Genomic DNA, 16,186 nt, shown 5'->3' with positions numbered 1-16,186 from the left:
TCACAGATCAGTTATGGTCCACAGACCACAGTATCCCTGATGAAAATTCACTGGAAATTATCTGCTACAATGGACCATAGAGTTTTTAATATCTTTTTCTGTCCTCAGAGTTCTCTATTCTGTTTGTTTCTTTTTTGTAGGAACTTGGATGTTAACCACCATGAATTCCAATCCAAGAAGCAAAAAACTACGGCTGAGGTTCAGGGATGCTAAGTGTATCCGGAATGATGATGATGACTCCTATGAGATTATATATGAACCTTCAGGATCTACAGCCATGACTACAAAGAAAATTCATGATTCTTCAGAAATCGAAGATGAAAATGATGCTGACTCTGATTACCAGGACGAACTGGCTTTAATACTAGGTCTTAGGTCATTCAGAAATTCATCACTGAATCAAGAGAAAGATGAGCTCAATCTTACCGCCCTAGCTCTGGAGAAAGACTCTGAATTCATTCCTCCAAGTGCCAACAGATCTCTTGGTTCAAATTCTTCTTCCCCAAGTCATGTTAGCAGGCTTATTGCCAACAACTTTGCAGAATCTCTGAAAACTCTTCTGCACCTGGAAGCCCCTGCAGCTGGTTCCCCCCTGGAACACGCTGGCTTAGATAAGAACTCAGCTCTCAACCCTCCCATGGCAGAGCATTCCAGCCCTTATTCTGAAGACCCTAGAGAAGATCATCCACTCTCAGATGTCACAGGGATAAGCCTACTTCCATTTGGCACAGGATTCAAAAATCGAAAACCTGCCAAACATCAAAGATTCCAGGTAGGAAGAGGCCAAGCAGCAAAGCATAAGTTCTCCCAGACGCGATTCCCAGCACATAAAACCAGGACACGTTTAAGCAAAGACAACTCTTCTTCTTCCAGAATGGGGCCCTGGGAGGACATTCCCAGTGATCTGTTACTCTTACAACAAAAGGATCCATATAAGATTCTGAATGGAGAATGGCATTTGGTTTCTGAGAAAGGCAGTTATGAAATAATCCAAGATGCTAATGAAAACAAGACTGTTAATAAGTTGCCAAACAGCCCCCAGAATGACTCAAGGACTTGGGGAGAAAACATCCCTTTCAAAAACAGTCATGGAAAGCAGAGTGGCCACCCAACATTTTTGGTAACTAGACGTAAACCTCTACAAGACAGACAGGATAGAAGAAATAGATTGAAGGAAGGCCTTCCATTAATTAGGACACGAAGAAAGAAAAAGGAAGAGAAGCCTGCATACCATGTTCCTCTATCTCCAAGGAGTTTTCATCCTCTGAGAGGAGAGGTCAATGCCTCATTTTCAGACAGAAGACATAATCATTCATTGTTACTCCATGCGTCCAATGAAACATCTCTTTCCATAGACCTCAATCAGACATTCCCCTCTATGAATCTTAGCCTTGCAGCCTCACTTCCTGACCATGACCAGACCTCACCAAATGACACCACCAGTCAGACTAGCTCCCCTCCAGATCTTTATCCGACAGTGAGCCCAGAGGAACACTATCAAATATTCCCTATTCAAGACTCTGATCCAACACATTCTACTACAGCCCCCAGTAACAGATCTCCTGATCCAACACATTCTACTACAGCCCCCAGTAACAGATCTCCTCCCACACAGCCCAGCCAGATACCCAACTATGACCTAAGAAACAGGGCCATCCCTACTGATGTGAGTCAAATTTTCCCTTCCTTGGAACTCGAAGTCTGGCAGACAGCTACCTCTCTAGACCTCAGTCAACCATCCATCTCCCCAGACCTTGGCCAGATGGCCCTTTCCCCAGACCCCGGCCAGGAGTCTCTCTCTCCAGACCTTGGCCAGACGTCCCTCTCTCCAGACCTCAGCCAGGAGTCTCTCTCCCCAGACCTTGGCCAGACAGCCCTTTCCCCAGACCCCAGCCAGGAGTCTCTCTCTCCAGACCTTGGCCAGACGTCCCTCTCTCCAGACCTTGGCCAGGAGTCTCTCTCCCCAGACCTTGGCCAGACAGCCCTTTCCCCAGACCCCAGCCAGGAGTCTCTCTCTCCAGACCTTGGCCAGACGTCCCTCTCTCCAGACCTTGGCCAGACAGCCCTTTCCCCAGACCCCAGCCAGGAGTCTCTCTCTCCAGACCTTGGCCAGACGTCCCTCTCTCCAGACCTTGGCCAGGAGTCTCTATCCCCAGACCTTGGCCAGACAGCCCTTTCCCCAGACCTCAGCCTGGAGTCTCTCTCTCCAGACCTCAGCCAGCTTGATCTCAAGCAGACATCACCTCCTCTAGATCTTAATCAGACATCCCACACTTCTGAATCAAGTCAGTCATTGCCTCTTCCAGAATTTGGTCAGACTTTCCCTAATGCAGATATTGGTCAGATGCCATCTCCTCCACCAGACTCTACACTAAATAACACTTTTAAACCAGAAGAATTTAATCCGCTGGTTGTAGTAGGCCTCAGTAGAGATGATGGAGATTATATTGAAATTATTCCAAGGCAGAAGGAAGAGAGCAGTGAAGAAGACTATGGTGAATTTGAGTTTGTAGCCTATAATGACCCTTACCAAACTGATCTTAGGACAGATATCAACTCCTCCAGAAATCCTGACAACATTGCAGCATGGTACCTCCGCAGCAACACTGGAAACAGAAAATATTATTACATTGCAGCTGAAGAAATATCCTGGGATTATTCAAAATTTGTGCAAAGGTTTGACCAGTTCTTATATTTTCATTTTTTGCACTAATGCTAAAAAAAGTAATTATAACAGTCTAAGAAGATGATTTTGGACAAATCACTCTAAGATAACTTAGTTCCCCTATATAGTGCAACTTGGCTTATACTCTTTTCCATTGTCAATTCCAAGATAAGCTTTTCTACTTCAGGTGACATGGAGACAACACAAGAGCCATCACTGTGAGAAGTCTTTGGTATGGTGTATTTAAATCAGCAGCCTCCTCTCTCTTCTTTTCTCGTCAAAGATGTTCCTACTCCTTCTTGCTCCAGTGCAGAGCCCAATCTATCAATGTTGTTGTTGTTTAGTTGCTAAGTCATGTCTGACTCTTTGTGATCCCATAGACTATAGTTTTCCAGGCTCCTCTGTTCATGGGATTTCCTAGGCAGAATACTGGAGTGGGTTGCCATTTCTTCCTCCAGAGATCTTCCTCACCTAGGGATTGAAACTGCATCTCCTCTGTCTCCTGCTTTGGTAGGCAGATTCTTTACCACTAGCACCACCTGGGAAGTGACTTATCAATAGCTGTAGGATAATCAATATGATTTCACTGAAGTTGGCTTCACATCTAAATTTGTGATGTAGAAATCTCCTTTTGCCATTACTTAACAAAAACATTTTTTAATTGTTTACTGATCAGTATGAAGTATATACCATCTTGGTGAAGATTAAGTCAAATTCCATGTGATTCCAGTTGCTGAGGTCAAGGGTATAAAGTAGCTTAGAAGCAAAAAGCAAGTTTATACCCTCGATTGAGCCATTCATTAGATTATGATTCATCTTGATTGGAACTTTTATTTTAACTTGGTTTATAGCATCACTCACCCATTCCAGTGTTCTTGCCTGGAGAATCCCAGGGACAGGGAAGCCTGGTGGGCTGCCATCTATGGGGTCACACAGAGTCAGACACGACTGAAGTGACTTAGCAGCAGCATAGCATCACTCAGTTAATAAGTCTTTGGGTGTGTGTGTGTGTGTTCAGTCGTGTCTGATTCTTTGTGACCCCATGGACTGTAGCCCGCTAGGCTCCTCTCTCCATGGAATTCCCTAGGCCAGAATACTGGAGTGGGTCGCCATGCTCTCCTCCATGGGATCTCCCCGACCCAGGAATTGAACTTGCGTCTCTTATGTCTCCTACATGACGAGCAGGTTCTTTACCACTAGTGCTACCTGGGAAGTCCAATAACTCCTTAATGAGGGCTTATTCTCTCCTAGGCATTGTGCTAAGTGCTGAGACAATAAAAGAGAATATAAACGCACATGACTCCTGCTCTGACTAGACACATTGTGTCTAGTCGGGCAGGTAGATATGAACCAAGTGCTCATACAAATAAATGTAAAAAAAATAACCATGATGAAGACCAATAAGGAAAAGTGATCGATGGTGGTATGAGAAGTGGCAAGTCTGACTGGAAAAGTGACGTTTGAGTTGAGACCTGAAAATGAACAGGAGGTGGAGAGGGGAAAGCATTCTAGACAGAGAGAACAGCATGATGAAGGCCCTGGGGAAGGAGGAAGCCCTGAGACTGAAGGCCTCTGTAGCTGGAGCTCAAGATGAGCGTGTGTGCTAAGAAAGTGTTTGGCTAGCTCTGTAGAGATAAGATACTACTAGGCTTTGTGGGCCCTGGGAAGAATTTTGATGTTTTTCAAAGAGCAGTAAGAAACCCTTCAAAAGTTTTAAGCCACTCCTAGTTGATTGGGATATTTGCAGTCTTTTTAACAAGGAGTTATACCAAGTGGGCCCCAAGATCTGCTTTGGTTCTAACATTTTAGGGTTCTAGCCACTTTTCAACCATAGAGTTGAAGGAGTTGATGCAATTTTGTAAGTGGATTGACTTACAACAGAGAGTTTTTAATGGCTTGACATGCATTTTTTAAAGTTAGTTTTCATTTTAATTTGCTCAAGTGTGGTAAACCACATTGGACTGGGTTCTATATTCTGGGATGACAATATAGAAAAAGAAGAGAAAGGGGTACAAGAAGCAACTACAAACTCTTGGGGATAACTGATGACATGGTAGCTGATGGCCATATTTATACTGTCTAAATATAGCCCATAGCTTTCACAAAAGCTAGTTGTTACCCTAATAAATTAAAATCAAAGTGCAACTAGAGTAAGCAAACACCACACATGGTGTGATTCAGAGAAATTATTTCATTAATTTGGTGCCTGACATTTCCACATGAAAACTCTGTGAGTTTAAGAGACTTTCTCCTGTGACTTCCTACTTAAATGTAACACCCTTTACTATATGAGAATAACTAGTTTGTCTGGGGATTGCTAAGCAAGTTCCTGAGGGAGTAAGGTTTTCTAGAGTGTAAAGAGATGAAACCAGTTCCTTCAAAACCCCATGTGTGTCTCCTGGAAGAATCCCATGGACAGAGGAGCCTGGCCAGCCACAGTCCATGGGGTCACAAAGAGTCAGACATGACTGACATGACTTAGCACACACATTCATGTGTGTTCTAGGGGACTGTATACCATGCTTAGAGTCTGGAAGAATGGGATTACTAGTATAGCAAGACTAGAAAGAAGGCAGAATGGGATTCTCTAACGATGGCTTGTATTGTATAACAAATACTATGAGATTCATGGTGAGCTTCTGGCCTGTTTCCCAGATTCTTGGAGAAGGAAATGACAACCCATTCCAGTATTCTTGTCTGGAGAATCCCATGGACTGTAGCCTGTCAAGCTGCTCTATCCATGGGGTCGCAAGAGTTGGACACAACTTAACGACTAAACCACCCCAGACTCTAGGGAAATTTAAGATTTAGTAGGAAAATTTGATATTCTCTAGTCCCAGACTGAGCTGGTGAACCACATGCAGAATAATGTGATTTAGCAAAAGCAAATGTGGGGAGAGTGGCTACTTTCAGAATATAAAGCACCCACCCATCTAGTGGCCTTTACAGAGGTGACCCTCTAAATCAACTGACCATTATCATCTGCCTGTCCCAAACCCTGGCACTATTCCATTGCATGACTTTCTCTACTTTTAAAATTAAAATCTGCTATGTTGATATCTGATTATATTTGTCATTCATTAATTGCAGTTGTTGCTGTTCAGTAGCTAAGTTGTGCCTGACTCTTTGTGACCCCATGGACTGTAGCCCACCAGGCTTCTCTGTCCATGGGATTTTCCAGGCAAGAATACTGGAGTGGGTTGCCATTTCCTCCTCCAGGGGATCTTCCCAACCCAGGGATCCAACCCCTTCTCCTGCATTGGCAGGCAGATTCTTTACTGCTGAGCCACCTGGGAAGCCTTATTCATTAATACATAAAATAAGTATCTGCTTACTATTTGCCAGGTACCTTGCTAGGCACTGGAAATAAAAATTATAAGCAAGCTAAGCACAGTCCCTGATCTCATGGGGCTTTCACTCTAATGGTAGAGTCAGATTTTAATAGGTAATCTCACAAATAAATAATATATAATTTACTATATATACTATAGAAACCCTATAAGAATACAACAGGGATTTACTATATATACTACAGTAACTATGTAGAAATTTAGGGAATGTTAGAGAGAGATTTGATCCAGTCTAAAGGGTCATAGGAGGATATGCTTAGAAACAATACATGAGATGGGAGCTGAATGATATTTACTGGCTTATGATTTTAGTCCCTTATATTTTAATTCATTTGTTCATCAAATATTTTCAAATATCTTCTTTACACTAGATGCTATGTTCAGAAACAGAGAATTTCCTCAATTCTTTGAATGGTCTTTAATTTGTTCCTTTAAACAAATGCTATTACTTTCATTTCAGTGATGACATTGACTATGTTCCAGAGGACACCGTATACAAGAAAGTAGTTTTCCGAAAGTACCTTGATAGCACTTTTACCAAACTTGATCCTCAGGGGGAGTATGAAGAGCATCTTGGCATACTTGGTCCAGTCATTAGAGCTGAAGTGGATGATGTTATCCAAGTAAGTTATCTTTCGAGCATTGATAAGATCATCAGAGGAATTTCCACAAGCACCAGAGGGCTGTAGAGATGGAAGTGGCAAGAAAGCTATAGGTGACTTACTTATTTTCTAAAATTAACAAATAACTACATTTCTTTTCAAGACTTCTTACCAACCTACTTGCCACTCTTCAAGAAAAAAAAAGAAATGATCTCACAATTTTATTTCTTCCCCTGCCAAGTTCCTGTTCATTCTATATGGGCCAATTCCATCTCTCTGAAGAAACTATAATTCTCTCAACCTCTCCTAAACATTCAACTGAATTGCTCCTCCCAGGCATTCCCACCAAATCCCATCCATTTTGTTTACAGTACCTTTTGTCTCCAGATTTTTAACTGGAATTCACATGTACATATCTCTTTACACCAGTAGATTGAAATCTTATTGTGAGTAAAACCAAAAGAAAAGAAAGAAAGTGAAGTCGATCAGTCATGTCCGCCTCTTTGAGACCCCATGGACTGTAGCCTTCAGGCTCCTCCGTCCATGGGATTTTCCAGGCAAGAGTGCTGGAGCGGATTGCCATTTCTTTCTCCAGGGGATCTTCCTGACCCAGGAATCAAACCCGGGTCTCCCGCATTGCGGGCAGACACTTTACCGTCTGAGACACCAGGGAAGCCCAAAGCCTCATTCATTTTCAGATCTGTAGTGCCTATCTTTATCATTTCATTTGTAGATAATCTTTGAGCCTAAAAACAAACCTGTTTTGGTGTTTCTGGAGAAAACTACATGGGCCCTATCTCATTGGATGGTTGTAAAATTAGATTAAATAATACACAAAAATTACTTTGCGATTCTAAGCATTCAATATATCTTAGATTCAATTGAATAGCCATCCAGTTTAGCCCATAATGCTGACATTTTGGGGGTTGGGCTTTATTAAGTTTAAACACATTTGTGAATCATTCCTTTCTTTTTAGGTTCGTTTTAAAAATTTAGCATCCAGACCATATTCTCTTCATGCCCATGGGCTTTCCTATGAAAAATCATCAGAAGGAAAGACTTATGAAGATGACTCTCCTGAATGGTTTAAGGAGGACAATGCTATTCAGCCCAATAAAACTTACACCTATGTATGGCACGCCACTACGCGATCCGGGCCAGAAAACCCTGGATCTGCCTGTCGGGCTTGGGCCTACTACTCAGCAGTGAACCCAGTAAGCATAGCCATTGAAAATTTTTGTCGTTCCCCTAAGTTGAGTCCATCAAATGGAATGTCACGATTTCCTAGTAAATATCTGTCCTGCTTTCCATGAGGCATGTGTAAGGATTAGGGTCCACAGTCAACTGCTACCAAAACCAGGGACTCTGCATGCAGATCTTCAGAAGACAGTGAGAAGTGGAAAGGAGGAAGGATTACTTAAATGGTTAGCCCCAGTTGGAGTGACTGCTTTACAGAGGAAGATGTTTATCTGCAATTTCCTTGAACAAGTATTAGCTTTCTCCTGCTTTTTCTTTTTTTAAAATAAAAGAACTATAAATTCAAGATTCCCCCATTTTGATGGTGGTAGAGAGAGCATAGTCATAGATTTCAATTTCTATCCTATCTCTTACTGTGTAGCCCTAGGAAAGTTACTTGATCTCTCTCAGCCACAGTTCCCAGAGTTAAAAATGAGGTAACAGTACATAGCATGTGGAGTAGGCACTTGGTAATATTTGTTCAATCAATGAATTTATTTTTTACCATATAGGATTGCTGTCAGAATTAAATAAGATACTACAGGGAAAATATTTAACCTAACAGATTCTCAATAAATAGTATTTATAATAGTATCCCTATCATTATCATCACCATAATTATCATTACTACCATGTTGAAATAAGGGATTAATCAGAGGAAGGCAATATGAGCATCACAGAATGAAGACAATAAATATCCAGGTTTATTAAGCTGTAATTCATTTGTAATCTTCAAATTGAGAGCCTCTGAGAAGGTCTCCTTTTCAATAGGATCAGTGATTGTCAGAAGAGCAAAGAAAATCTTGAGAAACCATGAATGTGTGCTGTCTGCTCTTACTGTCTTCCAGGAAAAAGACATCCATTCAGGCTTGATAGGGCCTCTTCTGATCTGCCGAAAAGGGACACTTGATAAGGAGACCAACATGCCTGTGGACATGAGAGAATTTGTCCTGCTTTTTATGGTCTTTGATGAAAAGAAGAGCTGGTATTATGACAAGAAGCCCACAAGGTCTTGGAGACATGCATCCTCAGAAGTAAAAAACTCCCATGAGTTTCATGGTATTTTCCTCTGACTTTGATCTCATCTCCAAACCAACTTACTGGGTGACAGTGATTCCTGCCCACAGGTCTTTTCAAAATCAGGCATAAGATGCTTCTGTGGAAACAGGAGCTCTAACTAAAACCAGATCCTTAAATGTCTAGGAGGCTGATGTCACCTGGCAGGTGGCAGTGTAGGTGAAAGAGAGCAGCAAAATCTGAAAGATAGCACACAAGGCTGCTGCAAAACAAACCCAAACCAACCAACCAAAAGCCACTGGGCTTCAACTGGTAACATAAATTGGAAAGGAATTAGTATTATTCTGCAATTAAACAGTTCATAAATCTGTTTCTTGATCTCTAAAGGATCAATTATTTATGTGGAAGTGATCGCCCACACATACTTCCAAAATAAGAATGACTGTCATATTTGTAACTCTCAGCAGTTCACAGGTGGATCTCAAAGAATATGAGAAGAAAGTGATTTAGGAAACTGGGTAGCCAGGTAATGAAAGAAGAATGCCAAGACAGCATTTGGGTGGGGAAAGAGGGAAAAGTATATCTACTCTGAAATCCATTTGGGAATTTAGTCAGTAAATTGGCAGTGGAATTACAGTTTTAGGGAAAGGCAGAATTTAGGATATGGTGAACAACGATATCCTAAGTAATTAGGATTTAGAAATCCTAAATTTCTAAAGAATTTAGGAATTAGAAAACAAATTAAGATCCCGTTTTCAGAGTTTGATGAATAGAGGTGATTGCTATGAGATTTCTGATCAAGGAAGGTCCTGTGCTTTGGGTGATGGGTCAGTCAATGTAATAGGAAAGAAGAAAGTTGCTATTGCTTCAAGAATTAAAAAAAAAAAAAAAAAGACATTATAAGCAATATTCAATTCACTGCCACCTCTCCCAGCCAGTCATCAAGGCTAAGCTGGTCTATGCTCCCTCTCCCACCCTATTTACATACTCAGGCTACCCCTTTTAAGCTTCTTTTTCCTAATTAAACTTCTACAATTGTAGAATTCAGTCTGATCTCATCTGTAAGAAAACAATATGATTTACAATCTGCTCCAAAACCCCACCCTCTGGACGCTGCTTATCACACAAGGTTAAAAAATTCTATTATGCAGTCTAGAATAGCGTTGATTGAGAGCTGACCAAGAGACTCCAGGCAGAGCTTTCTTTTCTTTTCTCCTACCATCTCTAGGCCTTTCAGCCCAAGGTGCTTGGTCTCAAGGTAGGAAGCACAGCCTCTGAAAACCTCTGAACACAGTAGGAAAGCGCAGACTGCAGAAGCAGACAGGCTGTCTCGTGGCTATGTCCTTTACCTGCTGAATACTCTCGCGGCCCTGCTTCTGATTATTCAAGGAAAGACTAAAATGCACCCTGTTTAATTTTAGTTTTAAATGTAATGTCATCTAAATTGCTATAATTTGGTAATCTTCCACTGTCGAACTTATCAGGGTATTTGATAAGCAGACCACCTATGCCTGGCCTCTGCTGTATGCACTAAGTAAATATGTGTTAAATTAATAAATCAATGAACGAATTCTATCACTCAGCTAAATTCAGCAAATGTTTATTGAGCACTTGCTGCTTTGAGCATCTTTTCTTCTCTATCCTGATGTAATGATTTGACCTAATAACTGCTGGAGATAACCTTTATTCTTAGATCTATTCACAGAAACCAAGATGAGGAGGGGAGGCTGATGTTATGAAGATATAGATAGGTGCTCCCATACCTGATATAATTTTAAGGGGGCCAAAATGATCTCAACTCTTCTCCCTCCAAAAATTCATTTGCTTGGTTCCAGAAATTCCATAATAGTTCCTTTAGCCTTTAGAAGAATAAGCAACAACAGATACCACCACCACCAAAACTTCCCTCACTTCAGTCCCAATTAAGTGCAAGGTGGCCCTAAGCATTATCATTAAAATTTTATACGTATTCTTTTTTAAGATGACCAGGTTTACCAGATGTTTAAAAACATACACACTTCAGTAAGGGGAGAGTTGATAAAGTCTGAGAACCCTGGACATCCCAGCTGGGAAAGGGGCAGAGGAGCACTCAGACAAATGAGAGGATAAACATGAATCTCTAAGGTTTTGGGGTCCTTTGTTGGATGAAGTGCAACTTCCTAACTTTGCCTGGAACTCTCTCTGAATTTCGGAGGCCTTAGGGTGATACACTGCATATCCCCTTACTTACCCTCTTTTCTCTAAAGACTAGTTTACTTATCTGCCCATATTAGTCCTTATCTTTTAAGTAGCCCAGGAAAATTCATATTATAAATGTAAAGAATAAATGGATAAAGCACAGAACAGGAAACATGTAAATTTGAGGAAAAGAGTGATAAACTGCTTGGAAAGGGGACTCACCCACACTTCTGCCACAGGCTGGTATGAGGAGGAGAAGTGGTTCTATTTCAGTCTCTCACTGATATTAGGAACTGTAGGAGGTCCCTTACTATGCCTGGGCAGGGTTGTGGGGTGGGTAGGCATGCAAGTAATAAAGAAGATGGGTGGTGAGTGGGAGGCCCTATATTTCCTTACCAGCCTCTCTCCTGGTAGACACAGATTTCTAATTGACTGCAACTTTCTGTCCTTTCAGCCATCAATGGGATGATCTACAACTTGCCTGGCTTGAGAATGTACGAGCAAGAGTGGGTGAGGTTGCACCTGCTGAACTTAGGCGGCTCCCGAGACATTCACGTGGTTCACTTTCATGGCCAGACCTTGCTAGAAAACGGCACTCAACAGCACCAGTTAGGGGTCTGGCCCCTTCTGCCTGGTAAAATTCTTGGCAATGAAAAGAGGTCTCAGTACCAAATGGCAAGGCTGTAACTTAGCATCTGTAACTCTTTCCCATTCCCTCTTTGTGCATCTCTTCCTTGTGCATTGGCTTCCCTGGAGGCTCAGAGGTTAAAGCGTCTGCCTCCAATGCGGGAGACCCAGGTTCGATCCCTGGGTAGGGAAGATCCCCTGGAGAAGGAAATGGTAACCCACTCCAGTATTCTTGCCTGGAGAATCCCATGGACGGAGAAGCCTGGTAGGCTACAGTCCACGGGGTCGCAGAGTCAGACACCACTGAGCAACTTCACTTTCACTTTTCACTTTCAAAAGCGGTCAGGCATAGGCTCTGACTTGGATCCTGCGCAAAGCTATATTCCAAAAGTGCATGCAGAGTACAGAAGACTCAGCCAGTGTCTGCACTGTTTGCAGCACAGCACAGACTAAATCTGCAGACCGGCTTGGTTCTACAGAGATGCTATGTCTAGCGCAGGTTCTTCCAAGCCATTATGTGTCATGTGGGCCAGGTCTTAAGCAGATTACAAAATGAATCCCACAAGGATCAGGCATCTAAAACATTCTGTTGGGCAGAAATCAGAGACTAACCAGGATTTCAGCATTCTTGAATTCTACTCCTCAGTCTTATCACCCTGATATCTTTGGGCTGTCGAAATCTGAATCTTAAACTGACTTATGAAGTGAAGAATATATTTTTAAATGATTATAAAAGCCAAAGAATAATAAAGGTATTTAAATCTTTTCATATGCAAAATAATGACTAGGTTTAAACAAACTACAACCATCAAAAAGGATTTTTATGTCCCAGTGAATTGCTTGTAGGTGTGTGAGTAGGAGTGTGTTTGATGCCATTGATCCTCAAACTGTACTGGGCATAATAAAAACTTACAAAGCTGGTTAAAATGCAGATGCTTTAAAGAGAGATTTTGCTCTCAGAGACTTTGATCTGGTAGAACTTGGGCAGGAGCCCAGCAGTCTGCATTTTTAATAAGCAGCCTACCTTCCACAAATGGTATCTGAGAAGCTAGTCAAGGCAACTCCTTGATAGGATTTTGAGTGGGGAAGTTGGTGTGTGAATCAGCCTCAGAAGTAGGCACACTAGTCCAAACAGGCTGGATGTGGTTAAGGATGGGGGAAGAGAGGCTCCTCAGGTGGCACAAGGGGTAAAGAACCCACCTACCAATGCAGGATACATGGGTTTGATCCCTGGGTTGGGAAGATCCCCTGGAGGAGGGCATGGCAACCCACTCCAGTATTCTTGCCTGGAGAATTCCATGACAGAGGAGCCTTGTGGGCTATAGTCCATGGGGTCACAAAAGAATTGGACACCACTGAGCAACTAAAACAACAAAACAAATCACACACTGAGTAAGCTACAGCTTCACAGCAGGAGGTTCCTTGAGACTTCTGCCTATTGGTGGCTGCGCATACACTCAGAAGGGTTGAACATGTGAAACAAGTGCCCAACAAATCTGCCGAACAAACAAAAATAATTATAGTGTAAGTAACTTTTTGTGTTTAAGGAACGTACTTATTGCTGGCATATGACCTGAAAATGGGATTGTCCTGCTGCTAAAGGTCAGAAGCAAACTTACGCCCTCCAGACTTTAGTTTGACACACCCTAATAGGACACTACAGAAAGAACGACTGGAGCAACAGCACTCTCACACACGGGGAAAAGGGGTTCTGTTTGTATGCAATACACCAGTTTCTGATTAACAAAGCTATCAAAAGCCACTCTATTAAAATCAGGGACAGAAAGAAAGGGTTAGGTCAGGCTCACCCCTAACTTCTCACCAAGTATTACCAGATCAATTATCCCTTCCACTAGCCTGGGAGAAGTGGGTCAGGGAACTGGCCCACTTAAATCTTTACACCTAACACCTGCATTAGAGAGTAGAAGGCTGGAGATCTTTTTTTAGTGTGTCTGAGGAGGATGGCCATCAGCTATTAATTTTTATTCACAATCTAGGAAATGGTCACAGATCATAGTCAATAGAATATAAGTATTAACTAGTGGTAGGAAATGTTAAATACCAGAATGAATAATCAGAGGTTTCAGAAATTTCATTTTTTCAGTGCTTTTCTGAAACAATGTTTGTACACTTCTATCTAAAATGTAAACTTCATAGAAAATATGAAACATGGGGGAAGGATGTTTTATTTTAATTTTCTCATATAAAAAAGAAAAACTAGAAAAATGAAGAGAAGGAAACATGTACAAGATTTGTGAGGCCCAATGACTATCATTCAAAGTTGCTTTGATAAGCTGCATTATGTATGGGTTAACTGTAACATGATATTTATATAAATGAAACATTTCTTTTTGTAAGGGGTATTGGAGATTTTTTAAGGTCCCAGGGCAATTTGTTTTTAGTGAATGTGTGTGTGTGTTGTTGTTTGTTTTGATACACCTGTAATACTGTCTAAAGAGAAATGGCTAATTCAAGTTATATTCTAAATCACTTGCCATGCAGAGATTTTAGGATTCTTTGGTAGGAGTCAACCAGTGTTAGCCTGTTAATCTTTGGGTATGTAATGTTGTCTTTTATTTTAGGTTCATTTAAAACTCTTGAAATGAAGGCATCAAAACCTGGCTGGTGGCTCCTAGACACGGAAGTTGGAGAAATTCAGAGAGCAGGGATGCAGACACCATTTCTCATTGTAGACAGAGGTATCATCCAAGAGCCACATTATTTTTTTGTTTTAGCAGGAGAGTACCTGTTCCTAGAATATTACCAAGTTTTAGGTTGGAAATATTCAACTCTGAGAACTCTGACACAACAGAAGCATGATCTGTAGCAGTAACTGCTTTTATTTCGACCTAGAGTCTGATTGCAAACATCAGTCTGCTAGGAATCTTAAACTAAATGGTTCAAACCAAAGGCATTCCTCTCATTTGCTGAAGCGAACTAAAGCATCCTCCTTCATGATTTGTGAACCACGGGAAAGCGCATAAGAGAAATTCTCCAGACTTCTAGAGTAGAGGAAGGGAAAGATACCAGGAATTCAGCTTTGACCAAGATAGTCACTGAACTTGGCATTTTGGTATTCAAGAAACACAGTTTCCATCTGTCCATCCACTAATCCAGCCAGCCAGCACTTATTAAGCACCTGTTGAGTACCAAGCACTGTGTCAACATCCAAATAGCTTAGTGGCTAGCATTCCCTTCTTTGTTCAGCACATAAATAACATTGTAACTTTCAGGTCAACTTTTGAGAACACAGTCTTATAAAGGGTACTTAATATTGTAAAATGGCTTATTTTAAGATACAAAAATATGGAAATCAATTTAAAAACTGTTTGCACTTCTGGATAAGTTGTTTTCCACTAAGGCGTCATTAATTTTCATTTCTATTAAGTATCAGTCTTGCCAGTTCATTTATGATTTTATGATCAGACATATTTAAGTGAGCTGCCACACAGATAGGTGAAAACAACTAATTACTGACCCAGAAGAGGTATATCTTTAGCCATGGAGATTTTTACTTTGTTATATGTGCTTTCTAAGCAAAGTTTATTCATTGTTCTATTTCTTATAGAATGTAAGATGCCAATGGGACTAAGCACTGGCCTGATAGCTGACTCACAGATCCAGGCTTCTGAGTTTTGGGGTAAGTAGTAGCATCATAGCCTGTGAAAGGGACCTCCTACAGTTGTGCTGTATACAGCCTGCAAAACCATACATGATGACCCTGCCTCCATGGGTCATTGCTCCTCTCAAGGCTTTTTTCTACCACATTTTGATAGTAAAACGGCAGTAAAATATCTAATTACTGACCCCCCAGAGATATAATCTCTAGCCATGGAACTTTTACTTTGTTACGTGTATTTTCTAAGCAGAATTTACTCATCACTGATTTTTTTATAGAATGTAAAGGTGTCAATGGGACTAAACTGTGTAATATTCCAGCCGGAACCACAGGCTCTTACAGGCAACATAATATAGTTCCCATTCAGTTCAGTTCAGTTAAGTTCAGTCGCTCAGTCGTGTCCGACTCTTTGCAACCCCATGAATTGCAGTATGCCAGGCCTCCCTGTCCATCACCAACTCCCGGAGTTGACCCAGACTCACGTCCATCAAGTCAGTGATGCCATCCAGCCATCTCATCCTCTGTTGTCCCCTTCTCCTCCTGCCCCTAATCCCTCCCAGCATCAGAGTCTTTTCCAATGAGTCAGCTCTTCGCATGAGGTGGCCAAAGTACTGGAGTTTCAGCTTTAGCATCATTCTTTCCAAAGAAATCCCAGGGCTGATCTCCTTCAGAATGGACTGGTTGGAGCTCCTTGCAGTCCAAGGGACTCTGAAGAGTCTTCTCCAACACCACAGTTCAAAAGCATCAATTCTTCAGCACTCAGCCTTCCTCACAGTCCAACTCCCACGTCCATACATGACCACAGGAAAAACCATAGCCTTGACTACACGGACCTTTGTAGACCCCTTTGCTGTGTCAACCATTCATCTATTCAAGAAATTTTTTGTTCACC

At 41.6% G+C, this 16,186-nt stretch overlaps 1 protein-coding gene across 2 annotated transcripts in view; it reads left to right on the top strand.

Annotated features, from left to right (window-relative positions):
• F5 (coagulation factor V) overlaps positions 1 to 16,186 on the top strand; it is an 80,983-nt gene that overhangs the window by 50,169 nt on the left and 14,628 nt on the right. The window contains exons 13-20 of one of the 2 annotated variants that reach the window (XM_027564751.1): positions 141 to 1,532; positions 1,575 to 2,676; positions 6,476 to 6,638; positions 7,595 to 7,831; positions 8,702 to 8,912; positions 11,503 to 11,682; positions 14,258 to 14,374; positions 15,244 to 15,315. In XM_027564751.1, coding sequence (XP_027420552.1) covers positions 141 to 1,532; positions 1,575 to 2,676; positions 6,476 to 6,638; positions 7,595 to 7,831; positions 8,702 to 8,912; positions 11,503 to 11,682; positions 14,258 to 14,374; positions 15,244 to 15,315 — 3,474 coding nt within the window. Of the gene's footprint in view, positions 1 to 140; positions 2,677 to 6,475; positions 6,639 to 7,594; positions 7,832 to 8,701; positions 8,913 to 11,502; positions 11,683 to 14,257; positions 14,375 to 15,243; positions 15,316 to 16,186 lie in introns of both variants that reach the window. The other variant, XM_027564750.1, reaches the window with a different exon arrangement.

The sequence above is a fragment of the Bos indicus x Bos taurus genome, chromosome 16, assembly GCF_003369695.1.
Source record: "Bos indicus x Bos taurus breed Angus x Brahman F1 hybrid chromosome 16, Bos_hybrid_MaternalHap_v2.0, whole genome shotgun sequence".
NCBI classification, from domain to species: domain Eukaryota; kingdom Metazoa; phylum Chordata; class Mammalia; order Artiodactyla; family Bovidae; genus Bos; species Bos indicus x Bos taurus.
Note: the sequence above shows the minus strand (reverse complement) of the source record. Positions and strands in the feature narration are given on the sequence as shown.